Consider the following 15,679-nt stretch of genomic DNA (forward strand, 5'->3'; position numbering starts at 1 on the left):
CTGGGTACTTTTCCCACCTTTGCGGAAAAAAAAAAACCCAACCAAAACAAAACCTTATAAAACCAGCTTCAAAAGTGATATTATCACACACTTGCCACAACCCATACAACGCACACCACCAAGAGAGAACCCTACACCAAGAGAGAAGGGGAGTGTAGTCTACAATAATGCATCAACATTGGATCATCAGCTGCAACAAATGTAACAAACTAACAACTTCCAACTGCACTAAAAAGGGAACTCTACGAAATTAAAAAGCGGTGATAAATGTCATAGTGAGAGGAAAAGCAGATGTGCCATTGTCAAAATTCCTTTATCAAACAGTATCTTGAGTGTGGGAATGTCAAAGGCAGGCAGTGGGAAGAGCGATTATCATCACGTGTGTTGGCTGGCAAATAATTCGCCCTGATCATTGGACAAAAAACTCTGCTATGCAGGGGCTGAGCAGACTTCTGGTAGATGGGAGGAGTACCCAAGTGATTTATTTTTATTTATTTATTTAGAGACAGGGTCTTGCTCTGTCACCCAGGCTGAAGTGCAGTGGCACCATCATGGCTCACTGCAGCCTCAACCTCCCCCAGCTCAGGTGATCCTCCTCCCTCAGCCTCCTTAGTAGCTGAGACTACAGACACACACAGCTAATTTTTTTTTTTTTTTTTGAGATGGAGTCTGGCTCTGTCACCAGGCTGGAGTGCAGTGGCACGATCTTGGCTCATTGCAACCTCCACCTCCCGGGTTCAAGTGATTCTCCTGCCTCAGCCTCCTGAGTAGCTGGGACTACAGGTGTGTGCCACCACACTCCACTAATTTTCATATTTTTAGTAGAGATGGGGTTTCACCATGTTGGCCAAGAGTGTCTCCATCTCTTGATCTCGTGATCCCCCGCCTCAGCCTCCCAAAGTGCTGGGATCACAGGCATGACCACCATACCCGGCCCAATTTTTAAGTTTTTTGTAGTGATGGGGTCTCACTATGTTGCCTAAGCTAGTCTTAAACTCCTGGGCTCAAGTCATCCTCCCACCTTAGCTTTCCAAAGTGCTGGGATTACAGGCATGAGCCACTGTGCCCAGGTGACTTTTCATTCTACATCTTCACTGAAGAGCCAGGCTACAGAAGAAGAGATGGGTGTGACTGATGGTTCTGTCGCGAGCTGTGCTGCTGCGTGGAGGAGCCACCTCCACGGGCCGCCAGGGAGGGCGCTCTCTGAACCTCGTCTAGTTCTGAGGGCTGCCTCACGGGAGAGCTGTTCTTTGCTCAGACAGACACTTGTTTAATTTACCGAAAGTTTCTCTTTTAATGGTATTCTGTGTGGTGTATCATGAGACACCTTTCTTGGGTAAAAAGAAAGCTGTCAAAGGCAGAATATTTAGCTTGTTAAACTAATAAAATACAGCAGGACATTTTAACGTCAGCTACAATTAAAATCCACTAGACTTTTTTTATCTTCTGCTGTATTAGTCAGATTTAAACTAATAAAATGAGAAAAGATTCATTAAAGTATGAGAACAATTTTGAAAACGATAAAAACTGGGTAGGCCTTTTTTCTTCATCAGGGCCTACAGTGTGACCCTCAGAGGCTGTGTGTTTTCACAGCACGGCCTCATGTAGCCCTGGGTCTTGCGGGAGGAAGGGCCCACTGAGGGCAGCTCCCAGGGTGGAGGAGTCTCTTTCTTGTTCCCCCTCGAGTGACCGTCAGCACCCCCTGGACACAACCCAAGGGGTAAAAAAGGAGGCTCCACTTGGGCAGAAAGGACAAGAATAAAACTCTCACTTTAGTGTCCCTGCTCCATGTAGTGAAAAAAAACACAATAGAAAATGCGTGGATCAAAAATTCACCATTTGGGCAATTAACTTTTAAGATTTATAATACGGATGACATTTTAACTGGAAATAAATACTCGAGAAAATTGGTCACCAAGAGTCTGGAATCACTCGTCGAGGCTGTAAGTGAGGACTTGCTTCAGCCTTCATGCTCTGTCTTTAGGACTAAGCGATAGTCCCAAGAAACAAAACTCTGACATGAACAAACTGGTAGACATCAAATGTCGGGTCCAGCAGTCGTATTTCTGTTGCAATTTCAGGGCCATTGTTGTTCTTGGCTCTCGGAAAGTCTCTCGAATTTCCGTGGCATCCTTGTTGGATGTTCTCATGCCAACAACAAGCCAATAAACACCAGAGCAGTCAGAAGCCAGGAATCAGATTCCTATCCAAGATGATGACTTCCCCAGAGCTTGGTGGGGTGTGTGTGTGTGTGTGTGTGAGAAAACATAGGCCGTTCACGGATTTCTAATTGATTTAATAATTCGATTTTTCCAGAGAAATCCAGATAACAAACCACAGTTCCAGGGTGGTGGTCCAGGGTCTGAGGAGCATGTTTGCTGCAACGAGGTAATTCTGAAACCACAGAGAACATTGCTGTTTCTCAGTAAATTTGTCACTTGCAATCCCAGTCTATTTTACTGTTATAAGTTGATGTAGTTTGCTAAGTCAAATATGCCACATTTGTGACAATTACTGTAGTCTGTGAGGAAAGCTTTCTGATCCATAACAACTAAACCTAGTTCCACCCAGCCAATCCCATGGGGGAGAAGTATGTCTGGTCTGCCCGAGCTGCCTGGCCTGGGGTGCTAATGGCACCGAGGCACTAAGTGGCTAGGGGTAGAAGCAGCAGACACTACCCTATAATTTCACAGCCTCTAGAAAGAAGACTCTTCCCGAGAAGAGAGGGAGGAGGCGTGGGGCACTATGCCTGTCCCCAGAGCCAGGGCCTGGGGGTCACTCTGGACATAGGAAGAGAGAGGACAGCAAGATTCATGGGCCTCTCTGATGCCAGGGTGACTCCAAAACACACCAGAACCAAAACCAAACAAACAAAAAAACAGAGACAAGGCTAGACCATCACCTTCTATCTCAGGAGATTAGCCTTACACCAAAAAAGAAGTTATTGTGTAATTGAAAGTCAATCAATGCAATCCATTATATCAACACCCTAATGAAGAAAAAAATATGCTTACATAAATTTAAAAAAAAACCCATTTGGCAGAATTCAACATCTATTTATAATAGAGACTTCCAGAAAACTAGAAAAAGAAAGGAACTTCCTCAATCTGAAAAAGGGCATCTGTGAAAAACCTACAGCTAACATCACATACTTAGCAGTGAAGTACTGAAGGCTTTTCCCTTAAGATTGGGAAAAAGGCAAGGATGACCATTCTTGCCACCCCTGTTTTCAACAGTTCACTGCAAGTCCTAGCCAGTACAAAAAGGCAAGAAAAAGAAATGAAATTTCTTTTTGTTCATACTGGAAAGAAAGAAAAAAGTGGTTATATTTGCAGGCAACCAGAAGCTCCTAGAACTAAAAAGTGAGTTCAGCAAGATTACAGGATACAAGATAAACAGTCAAAAATCAACCATTTTTAAATCCTAGAAATGAACAGTTAGAAACATAAATTTAAAGATCAATGCCAAGAAAACCCACAATGCCATTTACAATAGCTCTCCAAACATGAAATACTTTGATATAAATCTAACAAAACATGTACAGAATTTTGTATAAGTTACAAAATGCTGATGAAAGAAATAAAAAATCTAAACAAATGGAGAAAACATACCATGGTCATGGATTGGAAGCCTCAACATGGTAAAGGTGGGAATTCTCCCCACATTGGTTTAGTGCAAATTAATCAAAATCTCAGTAGATTTTTTTGTAGATACAGATAAATTTATCTAAACTTATACAGAAACTTTGAGTTTCTATAAATAGCCAATACAATACTGAAGAATAAAGTGGGAGGAACCATTCTATTCAAGTTTAGACTTACTATAAAGCTATAGTAATTAAGTCTATGCTATTTGTAAAGGGATAGGCAGACAGACCAATGGAATGGAATAGGACACTCTGAAATAAACCCGACTGATTTTTGACAAAAGTGTTAAAGCAACCCAACGGAGAAAGGGTAGTCTTTTTTAACAAACGAGGCTAGAATAGCATGTTGTTTCATATGCAAAAAAAAACAAAAACAAAAACCTCAACTTAAACCTTATATCTTATACAAATGTTAACTTGACAGGAAACAGATCTAAATGTAAAATGTAAAACTATGATCAGGTGCGGTGGCTCATGCTTGTAATCCCAGCACTTTGGGAGGCTAAGGTGAGTGGATCACTTGAGGTCAGGCGTTTGAGACCAGCCTGGCCAACACGGTGAAACGCTGTCTGTACTGAAAATACAAAAATTAGCCAGGTGTGATGGTGTGCACCTGTAGTCCCAGCTACTTGGGAGGCTGAGGCAGGAGAATCGCTTGAACTCAGGAGGCGGAGGTTGCAGTGAGCCGAGATGCACTGCACTCCAGCCTGGGAGACAGAGCAAAACTCTGTCTCAAAAAAAAAAAAAAAAAAAAAGAAAAGAAAAGAAAAGAAAAGAAAAAGAAAAAGAAAAAGAAAAAAAAAAAACCAACCCAAAACAAAAGTAAAACTATAACACTTTTCAAAGGAAACAGGAGAAAATCTTCATGATGTGCAAATAGGCAAAGAGTTCTTAGACGTGACATCGAAAGCATGAGCCACAAAAGAAAACCTGATAAACTGGATTTGATCAAAATTAAATTTTTTTTTCTCTGCAAAGGACACTCTCTAGAGAATGGAAAGACACACTAAAGACCAGAGAAAATATTTGCAAGTCACATGTCTGACAGGAGACTTGTATCCAGAATATATAAAGAATTCTCAAAAACTCAACCATAAGAAAACAACCAACCTAGTTAAAAAAGAAGCAAATGACTTGAAGTGACACTGACCACAGCATCTACACTCACAGGAAAAGCTGCTTACCATCATTAGCTATAAAGAACATGCAAGTTGCAACCACAATGAGGTACCACCACACATTTATTAGAATGGCCAATACCAACAGCACCAGGAGCATCAAATGCTGCTGACGGAGCTGAGCAAGAGGAACTCTTGTATGTTGCTGGTGGAAATGCAAAATGGTGCAACCACTTGGGAAACTGGTGGTTTCTGATCAAGTTAAACATACACTTTCTGTATGAGCCAGCAGCAATTCCACTTGTAGGTATATATCCAAAAGAAAGAAAACATACATCCTTACAAAAGCTTGCATGTGAAATTTAAGGCTTCTTTATTCATAATCGTCCCAAATTGGAAACCATCCAAATGGCCCTCAACTAGTGAATGAATAAACAAACTGTAGCGTAATAGAATATTACTCAGTAACAAAAAAAAAAAAAAAAAAAAAAAAGCAACTTGGATTCATGCAACAACTTGACTGAATCTCAAAGGCACCAGAATGAGTACAAGAAGCCAGTCTCAAAAGGTCACAATCTGTATGATTCCATTTATACACCACGCTGGTAAAGATGAAACTACAGCAATAGGGAACAGATCGGCGGTCGCCAAGGGTTGGGGATGGGGGGAGGTTGTGACTGTTAAGAAATGCCCCGAGGGGGTTTTCAGGGCATTGCACAGTTCTGTGTCCTGATGGTACACAAATCTACCCATGTCGAAACTCACAGGGCTGTACACCAAAAAGTCGATTTTACTTTGTGTTAATTTAAGAAGGAAAATACATGAGAAGTTAATATGGGAAATCGAGTTGTAAATGTGGAGACTTTGGAAGAGCAGGTAAGTAGTGACCGTGCATGGGGGCACGGCAGTGAGAATCGCCAGAGGCTGCAGGGAGACTTCCCCTGCTGCATTCAGTGCAGGCGTCTCGTGGATGGATCGATCCACGCCTCTCAGAGCTTGATATTAACAATGATAACAATCATGACAACAGCAAAGGCGGCTGCAGCATCCACCAGTGGAGAGATGCTTGATTCATTCCCTTTTCACAAATAGCCCATGACGCATGACTTGTCCTCCTCTTGATACCAATGGCCAACTGAAGTTCAAAGAACTCTGCAGGCCAGCCTAGGGTTGCATGGCCCATCTGACGCTGGCCCGACTCCACCGTGGGGCCGCCTGGGCCCAGAGCAGACGACAGGCCTCTGGCTGCCTCTTACTCACCGTCCCTGCCGCCGCTGCTGCGAGAATACTCATGGCCTACCCTGCTGGTCCCAAGAGCCTCCTACATACCGTGGCTGGCGATGACCGGGAGGTGTGGGCCAGGGAGTGTCTGGTGCTGTCCATCCCCCCATGGATGAGATAGGCTCCCGTGCTGGAGACGATGGGGCTCCCCCCGACATCCATGGTGATGCCCACCATGCTGTGGGAGGGGACCGCTGGCGGGGACGAGGCTGCCACGGTCACCTGGGCACCGCCTGGGGCCTCGAAGTAAGAAGCTGCGCTGCTGGGGGCGTACATCTGAGGCTCGGGGTTGTAGGTGTAGGCCGTTCGTCTGTTAGAAAGAGAGAAGTCACGCATGGGATGCTGTCCCATTTAAATGCCTTGTCTGAGTTCATGAATATCCAGCCAAACATCATGTAAAAGCTGCAGCCCGGAGAGGCCAGACACACGGAGCAATCTGGACATGGCATATGACACTCAAACGCAGCACAAGTTCAGAGCCATCGTGTTGCAAAATCTTCAGGACCACAGGCTGACTCATCGAAAACTGACCCCTAAAAAATTCTAGGTCAGGTGTGGTGGCTCAGGGCTGTAATCCCAGCACTTTGGGAGGCTAAGGTGGGAAAACTGCTTGAGGTCAGAAGTTTGAGACCAGCCTGGGCAACACAGAGAGAACCATCCCTACAAAAAATAAAAGTTAAGCCAGGTGTGGTGGTGCGTGCCTGTAGTCCCAACTACTCAGGAGGCTGGGGTGGGAGGACTGCCTGAGCCCAGGACTTTGAGGCTGCAGCGAGCTGTGACCGCACCATTGCACTTTAGCCTGGGCAACACAGCAAGACCCTAGCTCTTAAAAATAAATAAAAATAAAACTTAAAATTCTAAGTGGATAAATGGGTCACATGAGGGAGCTCCTGTGTGGAGATGGAGCAGTTCTGTCTTGACGGTGGGATTGTTACACAAATCTACACATGGGCTAAAAATGCACAGAAATAGACACACATGCACACACAAGGGCACACACATGAACATGCAAAGCCACATGTACTCCACATGCAAGCACACACAGAAGCATGTGCATAAAGACTGGGAGAGCTGAATAAGGCCTGCGGGCTGGTTAACAGTTTTACCCCGATGTCAATTTCCAGGGTTTTCTTTTGTTTTGTTTTTTTGAGACAGGGTCTCCTGTAGCCCAGCCTGGAGTGCAGTGGCAAAATCATAGCTCACTGCAGCCTCAGCCTCCAGAGCTCAAGTGATCCTCCTGCTTCAGCCTCGGAATACAGGCGTGCACCACCACGGTAGCTGGGATTACGGGCGTGCACCACTGCACCTGGCTGGTAGGTTTCCAGGTTTTGATATTGTCCTGCATGGTGTCACCACTGGAGCAAGCTGGGGGAAGGGTACACGAACTCTGTGTATTAATTTCAGAACTTCTTGTGGAGTCTCTGATTATTTCAAAACAAAACGTTTAAATAAATGAGATTGCATAAGAAAAAAGAATTTCTAAGTGATAACAATAATTCATCTAATCTTCCTTTAACATCTGGATTAAAGAAGTGACTATGTCGTTCAGACCGAAAATATGAAGTTTTACTTGAGTAATGCAGCTGTGGTCAGGAGTGGCCTTCCCTTATCGGTGAGTAAGGTTTGTGATGTGTCCTAGGGGCAGGCCCTCTGGGTGGCAGGAAGGACCCCTTTGACCTCTCGGAGGCGTGCACTCCTGTACCCTAACCCTAACCCAGGGGGACGTCTATAACTCTGTAGTACAATATCAAAACCAAGACCGTGACCTTGGTAGGACCTACAGACCTTGCTCCAATGTCACTGGTGTTGCATGCACTTATTGTGTTTCTGTGTGTTTCGTAACCTTCAACATCATGCTTTAGAGAATCGTATAACTCCACCAATCACAACCCTGAAGCCATAGCCAGGTTCTCGTGCACAGCCCCTGCACTTGTGAGGGGAGCATCCCGGCCAAACAGAAACAGACAAGCAGGTGAAAGGAGCCACATCTAAAGTAAAGTGAGCTGCAGGGGAGATGCATACTTTCCTGCCCAAGCATCACACAGTTACAGAGCAGAAAACTCCAGCGGCATTGCAACACGGAAAGTCAAGTTCTATCAACATTACACAAAGCTAGAGTTCAACAGAGGCGGGGGAAAAACACACAGAGGTGGATGGTTTCTGGATCTCAAAGACTGACTTCACAATGAAGAGTTAGGATTAGCCTTTTTTTTTTTTTTTAACCCCCAAGACTATCTTTTCTAAAAGTAAAAAGTACAAAAGTCTGTGATTTCTGAAATCTCCACAGGGTTATGATGTCCTAATCCCTCACCCCCCACCCTGCTCCCTTTTTTTTGGACAGGGTCTCGCTCTATCAGTCCGGCATGATCATAGCTCACTGCAGCCTCCAACTCCTGGGCTCATGCGATCCTCCCACCTTGGCCTCCCGACTAGCTGGGAGGGACTCTAGGCACTCGTCACCATGTCTGGCTAATTTTAAAATTTTTTGTAGAGATGTTGCCCAGGTTTCTAATAGTGTTTTAATAGTATTTAGTGAACACATCACCAAAAGCATAAGGGAGAGGAATTTGTTCAATGCCTCCCCAGGTGGCAAAGGCTGGAGTCAGGGAGAGGGTTCTGGGTGTGGCCTGCGGGAGAAGCACGCACATGGCTCCATTCGTGTAGACGGCGTCTCCCCCTTCCACGTACTGCACCTGGGCAGGATACACGTGCTGCGCTGGCTGCACCTGAAACATGGGATATGCTGTGTTACTGCCCGTCGCGCCCTCATTTGTTGCCTGCAGATTATTCAAGCTAGACGTGTCTTCTATTGCCTTTATGAACATTTAGTACCAAATGACAATGTTCCCGCCCACAGTCGGCACGCCTAGAAAGACACTGAGGAGACAGTAATGTACAGACGACATATTCCAAACGGGCCCACACAGTTCAGGGAGCTGCGACTGATCCCCAGAGCTCTGCTAGCGTGTCTGTACGCCCTGGCTCCTCTGTATACGTGGGGCGGGACCAGGAGAATGACAGCGCCCCTCCAGTGCAGTGGAAACTAGAGTTGTGGACAGAGGCCCAGCCTTGGCTCACAGGACTGTCCCTGCTTTCTGTTTTTGTTTTTTTGCGACAGGGTCTCCGTCTGTGGCTCAGGGTGGCGTGCAGGCTGCAGTGTACAGGGGGCCAAGTGGATTCGACTCTACATGGCCCCAACACCCCCTGTGGGTGGCCCTGGTGCCCCTTCAATGGCAAAGAGGAGGAGAGAGAATGTGATGGTCTGAACAGAGTGGGAAGGAGCGGCATGCCTGGGAAGATGGGGCAATGGGGGGACCCCAGCACACCCCCGCTGCCCTGTCCTCCCCTCGCTGAAACATCAGTTCAGAGCCCCAGCTGACAGGCCCTGAGGGACTCTAGCCTGAGTAGAGCAGTGGAAGCCAAATGCTTTGCACATGGGACTTCAAACTCTCACCCCAGAGGGTATCTTAGTGGCTGCCTACGTCCACCGAATTTTGGGGTGAGAAGATGGAGGGCCACAGCAGTGGGCTTGCTCGGGTGTCATGGTGTCATGGTGACCTTGTGCTTGAGGCTGCAGGATGGGGCTGACCTGCCCCTCCCAGGACCACTGAGCATGGTATGCACTTGTCCAACGCACCACCCCCAGAATCACAAGTCCTAGGGGTTAACATCTCTTGGGTGGTGCCCCCAGGGGTGGAAGTCAAAGGTCGAATTCTAGGAGACCAAGTGAAATGCAGAAGTTACAGAAAGAGCTGGGGCAGGCCCAGCACCAGAAAAGTGGTGGAAGCTTCTGGAATCATACATTAGTCTTTGTCTCCTCTCCATGGTGTCTCTGGGGAGTGCCTTGACAGATAGGAGCTAAGAGCCACTGGCCTGAGGCCCTGGGTCCACACTGGGCCTGTCTGGAGCCTTTTCCTTCCTGTGATCCCGCAACCTTCCTAGTTCTCATGGACACAGTCACCTGACAAATGCCTGTGAACACACTGCCAATCTAGGCAAGACCCTCTTGAAGAGTGGTGCATCCTCTAGGGCCTCAGGGCTCCTTTTAGGGAGGAGCCTGAGTTAACTTTAATTCAGGATTCTGCAGGGCAGAGTTGGTAAACTCTGGCCCACTGCCTGTTTTTGTAAATAAAGTTTTATTGGCACACAGCCATGCCCATTTGGTTGCGTATCATTTATGGCTGCTTTTGCAATACAATGGCGGAATTGAGTGGTTGTTCCAGAGACTGCCTGGACCACAAACCCCCCAAAATGTATAATTTGGCCTTTTCTGGAACAGTTTGCTAACCATGTTCTAGACTGCCCCCAAGCTGATGATCTGTGTTGCTACTCAGCTGGTCAGCCGTGCTTTCAAACTCTGTTCTTAGATCATTGAAATCGTCAGCAGCATTCCCTCCGTTGTGCCTGCATCCGAGGGTATGGCACTCACTAGCAGATGGCTCCTCCAGTCCAGAGCCCTTTGTTTCTGTCTGCATTTCTACCTGAGCTCCACCCACAGGCGTGGGGTGCTCACCGGCTCCCGAATGCTTGTTGAATTTCTGAATGAATGAAAGATCACCAGCTTTCTTGGCTTGTTGCAAAACTATCTGCAGTAAATGATTGTTTTCTTTTAATTGTACAGCTTCTGGAAAAGCCCTTTGGCTAAGAAACTGAAGCTTACAACAAGGAACAGCAGCCACAGAAAAGGATGCATGCTTCAGAGATTGTTCCAGATCGCCGAGTGCTAACTGCGCCCCGGTGTGCATGGTGCTGCGGTGCTTGTCATTACCTGCTGGGGTACCTGCTGAACTCTGGGGAGGGAGATCGGCTGCATCTGGGCCCCTTTGGGAGCGGAGCTGGCTGCCTGGACCAACACCCTCTAAAAGGGAAGGGAGAGAAGGCCAGTTAGACTTGTCAGAGGTCAGTGCTGAGGACACACACAGAATGTAAAAGGCTGTCTGTCTGTTCACGTGCTCTTTATTAAAACATAGGTGGGACTGATCAGAGGGGACGGTGGGGTGATGGTCAGACTTGCACACTCACACTGACCTGGGCAGACACACGGCAGGTATGTGCAGGCACACAAACAATGCACATACATACACAAGTGTGCACATACACTCACCCCAAGCACCACACCTATGCACAAATTTGTGGACACACACACACGTATACACACACACATACACAGAAGCCCATGCACCTTCACCCGCCCAGGCAGCTTTGCCTCTGTGGGTCTGTAGTCTGCAGCAAGGTGACACTGACTGTCCCTAGTACAGAGGGGACTGCTGGGGCCCTCTGGACAGCTGTCCGCATCACTGCCTGGGAGAGCACTCTGTGGCACCCCTCGCTTCTGCAGTATAGCCCGGACGTGTTTCCATTTTCTAATGAGGTTAATGAAGCCAGAGGGCTCGAGTACTGCTTCTGGCTACAGAATACTCGAGTGCAGGTGCCCTGTATCTGCGTCGCTCGCTCTCTGACCCCACTGCTCTCCGGCCTCCTAAGTCAAGTCTGCACAGTGTGACTTTGCTATTTTTCTGGGAGTACTGATTGGCCACACAAAGCTATGAAAACGGGAAGGGTCAAAGTGAACTCGTGTCGAGGGAGGAACAGGAGTGTTTTGTGTGTTTATTGAGAGCTGGGGCTTTAGGAGTCATTGGCTGCAGTGCTGTGATTTCCTGGCATGAACCGTGAATGTCACAGGTAGCAGTGACTGCCATATATACGTCACGAGGGGTGACGGGTGAGGACACACCATCCCCGGTGTTGCAGAAATGGAGCTAAGGATGAAGATGGTGCTAATAAGGACGCCAGTGCAAGGGCATTCCGATTCCAGGTGAGCTGGGTGCTGTGTGCTTGGAGAATTCACAGGGTCCTGGCAGGTCCTCAGAGAGGGACCACAGTGATGAAACCTGGGATGGACGTGGTGGCCGTGAGTGGCACTGAGACCTGTCCCCGGTGGCTGCTGCAGAGGAAGACAGAGTCCATGTAGGGCTGGGAGAGCCTGAGAGAGGGGCTTGGCAGGAAGACCTGAGGGCTGACTCCTCTTGGACACTTTCAAGTGGGCAAGGAAACATATCAATTAGGCCACAACTGCTGGCGGGGCGACGGCACCTGATCCCCACCTAAGACGGGCTTCCGAGACGCCCTCCCCACTGCCATATGTGCAAGAAATAAAAGGTAAAGATTCCTGACTATACATGCTACATCAAATAAATCGCTTCACTGATTGCCTTTTGGTTTTTGCTGAATTGAGTTTTTTTTGTTTTTTTGTTTTTTTTGAGACAGAGTTTCACTCGTGTTGTCCCTTGTTGTCCAGGCTGGATTGCAGTGGCATGATCTCGGTTCACTGCAACCTCCACCTCCCGGATTCGAGATTCTCCTGCCTCAGCCTCCCGAGTAGCTGGGATTACAGGCATGTACCACCATGCCTGGCTAATTTTCTTTTCTTAATTTTTTTGTATTTAGTAGAGACAAGGTTTTTCACCATGTTAGTCAGGCTGGTCTCAAACTCCTGACCTCAGGTGATCCACCCACCTCGGCCTCCCAAAGTGCTGGGATTACAGGCATGTGCCACCGTGCCTGGCTCTGAATTATGTGTTTTTAAACCATAATCATTTCTTTTTGCTGTGCTCCTAACTTTTAGATTCCAGATCGAGGTGTCACATGGCCACAGCGGACCTCAGCACACGTGATGAGCCTCCAGCCTGTTTTATGTGGCCAGTGCCATTCACTTGGTATTTCTGTCTTTTTTATGGCTTATTTCATTCCATGGTAGAAATCCAGGAGCAGAGAGAGCCTTAATGTGAAAATTCTCTCTCTGCAAAGTTTAAAGAATATATTCATTCAGGTGCTAGATTCCATTTTGAACCAAATCTTAAGAATTCTAACTCATCTAGGCTGGGCGTGGTGGCTCATGCCTGTAATCCCAGCACTTTGGGAGGCTGAGGCGGGCGGATCACCTGAGGTCAGGAGTTCGAGACCAGCCTGGCCAACATGGTGAAACCTTGTCTCTACTAAAAATACAAAAATTAGCCGGGCGTGGTAGTACATGCCTGTAATCCCAGCTACTCAGGAGGCTAAGACAGAAGAATCGCTTGAACCTGGAAGATTGTGCCACTGCACTCCAGCCTGGGCAACAGAGCGAGACTCCATCTCCAAAAAAATAATAAATAAATAAATAAATAAAGAATTCTAACTCATCTTTTGCCTTTTTTTTTTTTTTTTTTTTTTTAAGACGGAGTCTCGCTCTGTCACCCAGGCTGGAGTGCAGTGGCGCGATCTCCACTCACTACAAGCTCCACCGCCTCCCGGGTTCATGCCATTCTCCTGCCTCAGCCTCCCTAGAAGCTGGGACTACAGGCACCCACCACCATGCCCAGCTAATTTTTTTTTTTTTTTTTGTATTTTTAGTAGAGACAGGGTTTCACCGTGTTTGCCAGGATGGTCTCAATCTCCTGACCTCGTGATCTGCCCGCCTTGGCCTCCCAAAGTGCTGGGATTACAGGCATGAGCCACCACGCCTGGCCTTTCTTTTCTTTTTTTTATCGGTTAGGCTGGAGAGCAGTGGTATGATTATAGCTCACACTGGGCTCAAGCAATCCTTCCACCATAGCCTCCTCAGTAGCTGGGACCACAGGACGTGCACCACTATGCCTGGCTAAGTTTTTTATTTTTTATTTTTTAAAGACAAGGTCTCTATCACCCAGGCTGGAATGCAGTGTCACAATCATGGCTTACTGCAGCCTCAATCTCCCAGGCTCAGGAAATCCTCCCATCTCAGCCTTCTAAGGAGCTGGGACTACAGGTGCAGGCCACCACGCTTGGCTATTTTTTTTTTTTTTTTTAGAGAAAGGGTCTGTTTATGTTGCCCAGGTTGGTCCCAAACTCTTGGCCTCAAGTAATCTGCCAGTCTCAGCCTCCCAAAGTGCTGGGATTACAGGTGTGAGCCACCGCACCCGGCCTGCCTTCTTAATAAGGCACTTCTGTGTAAAAGAGTCATTTCCAAGTACAAGAAAACCTCTACTGAAGGCTAAGAAGAGACCAAGTAAGATTTGGGGCAGTGGTTTCTTTTCCATTCGTGACATCATTTCCTTGATGGGATCTTTTTAACAAAGATTGAAAAAGCCAAATACAGTCAAGGAAGTTGTGCCTATTTCAACAGCAGCAGCATTGGGGCTGAGAAGTCCATTCAGAAAAATACAGATTTCTCTCTCTGCAGATCCGAGCAGCCTTCAAACCCAAAGGGATCGCGTCCACGCTGTGGCCACCCTGTTGTTGCTGAGAGGCTGAGCGGCGGGCGGGCGCACATTACCTGTGGGGAGGCTGGCACAGGAGGGGCTGCCGCTGAGGGACGCAGAGCCACGGATGCTGGCGAATCCGCTCCACCCTCGGAATTCTGCATGCTCAGGTCTAAAGAAAGGCGGAGAGAGATTGGGTGGGCAAGGGTTGCAAGCACTGAAACCCCAAGAGGCAACTAACAAGTTCATGGGAGGGAAGGAGTAACCAGCTACATTCTTTGAAGTTGAAAGGCAGAGACCCTGGCGGTACTGCCTAAGTGAGGAGCTGTGGGAGCAGGCTGCACAACTGTCCCACACAAGGAGAGAGGGGCCAGAGAAAGTTTTCCAAATATAAACCCCAAAAAGAGCTCTGTCACCGCACAATGGCAGGAATTCCTCAACAGAAGGCTGGGACAATAGCTCTGTGCCCAAGTCTGAGCAGGTTGAACTATTTTGAAGGGCTCAATTGTTTACTCATTTCTCCAGCAAATCAAAAGCTCTGGGTGGGTGACTGCCATCTGGGGAGCTACTGCACCCCAAACGACAATGGGAGATACTCTAAGGCTGGGTGTCCCCACTGTGGCACCACTGACATTTGAGCTGGATACTTCTTTGCTGTTGCAGGCCCATCCTGGGCACTGCAGGGTGCTGAGCAGCCTCCCTGGCCTCCACCCCTTCCATGCCAGGAGCACTCCCCCTCCAAGCTGTGGCAATCACAGATGTGTTCAGATATTGCCAAGTGACCCCTGGGGGGCAGCGTGAGAATCACTGGCTAGCGAGAGAAAAGGTGATCGCAGAGGGAGCAAAGAAATGGTACGTTTTATCCTGGGCTGGATAAAAGCCCTCACGGATTTTGGCAGTAAGTAAAAACTGCCTTCTGTTCAAAGCCATCTTTGCCCACAAGAAAGTATAAACGTGTATTTCTTTGCTGTCAGAGGCATACATCTTTCAAAGAGGTAGTTTAAAAATTCTATATGAAACGACTCATTTAATATCGTGGCAGATAATATAAATTTGTTCCATGAAAGTGCTAAAAGTCAAACAGTCTTCACTTTTAAATAAACAATCGGCTATGTCGAGCATTTGAGACATAGTTAAGTATACACACTTAGGTAGGGAGGTGGCTTTGTGATCAGGCACACCAGTCCCCCGTCCTGGCACCAGCTCTGAGCATGTCACCCACCCAATGTGGGGTCTCCACGGCTCCTGCCTGCTTGGGGCAGTGAGGACTGAACCTCAGGCATACATCGTGGTGCACATGACATAGAACACAATAGACATTTGCTAGAACTTTTCTGTTTCTCTATCACCTCCAGAGTTTTTATCTCTTAGAACGAGTGAAAAAAAAAACTTTAAGCCTTTTAAAAACGAAAAGC

The 15,679-nt window shown here is 47.3% G+C and overlaps 1 protein-coding gene across 3 annotated transcripts in view; it reads right to left on the reverse strand.

Annotated features, from left to right (window-relative positions):
- The window catches only part of RFX2 (regulatory factor X2), a 120,236-nt gene that overhangs the window by 41,697 nt on the left and 62,860 nt on the right, over positions 1–15,679 (reverse strand). For all 3 annotated transcript variants that reach the window (XM_025367215.1, XM_025367213.1, XM_025367214.1), the window contains exons 2-5: positions 14,339–14,436; positions 10,814–10,903; positions 8,692–8,771; positions 6,094–6,355 (exon numbers count right to left, since the gene is read on the reverse strand). In XM_025367215.1, coding sequence (XP_025223000.1) covers positions 6,094–6,355; positions 8,692–8,771; positions 10,814–10,903; positions 14,339–14,428 — 522 coding nt within the window. In that variant the 5' untranslated portion in view covers positions 14,429–14,436. The remainder of the gene's footprint in view (positions 1–6,093; positions 6,356–8,691; positions 8,772–10,813; positions 10,904–14,338; positions 14,437–15,679) is intronic.

Source organism: Theropithecus gelada, chromosome 19, assembly GCF_003255815.1.
Source record: "Theropithecus gelada isolate Dixy chromosome 19, Tgel_1.0, whole genome shotgun sequence".
Lineage (NCBI taxonomy): Eukaryota > Metazoa > Chordata > Mammalia > Primates > Cercopithecidae > Theropithecus > Theropithecus gelada.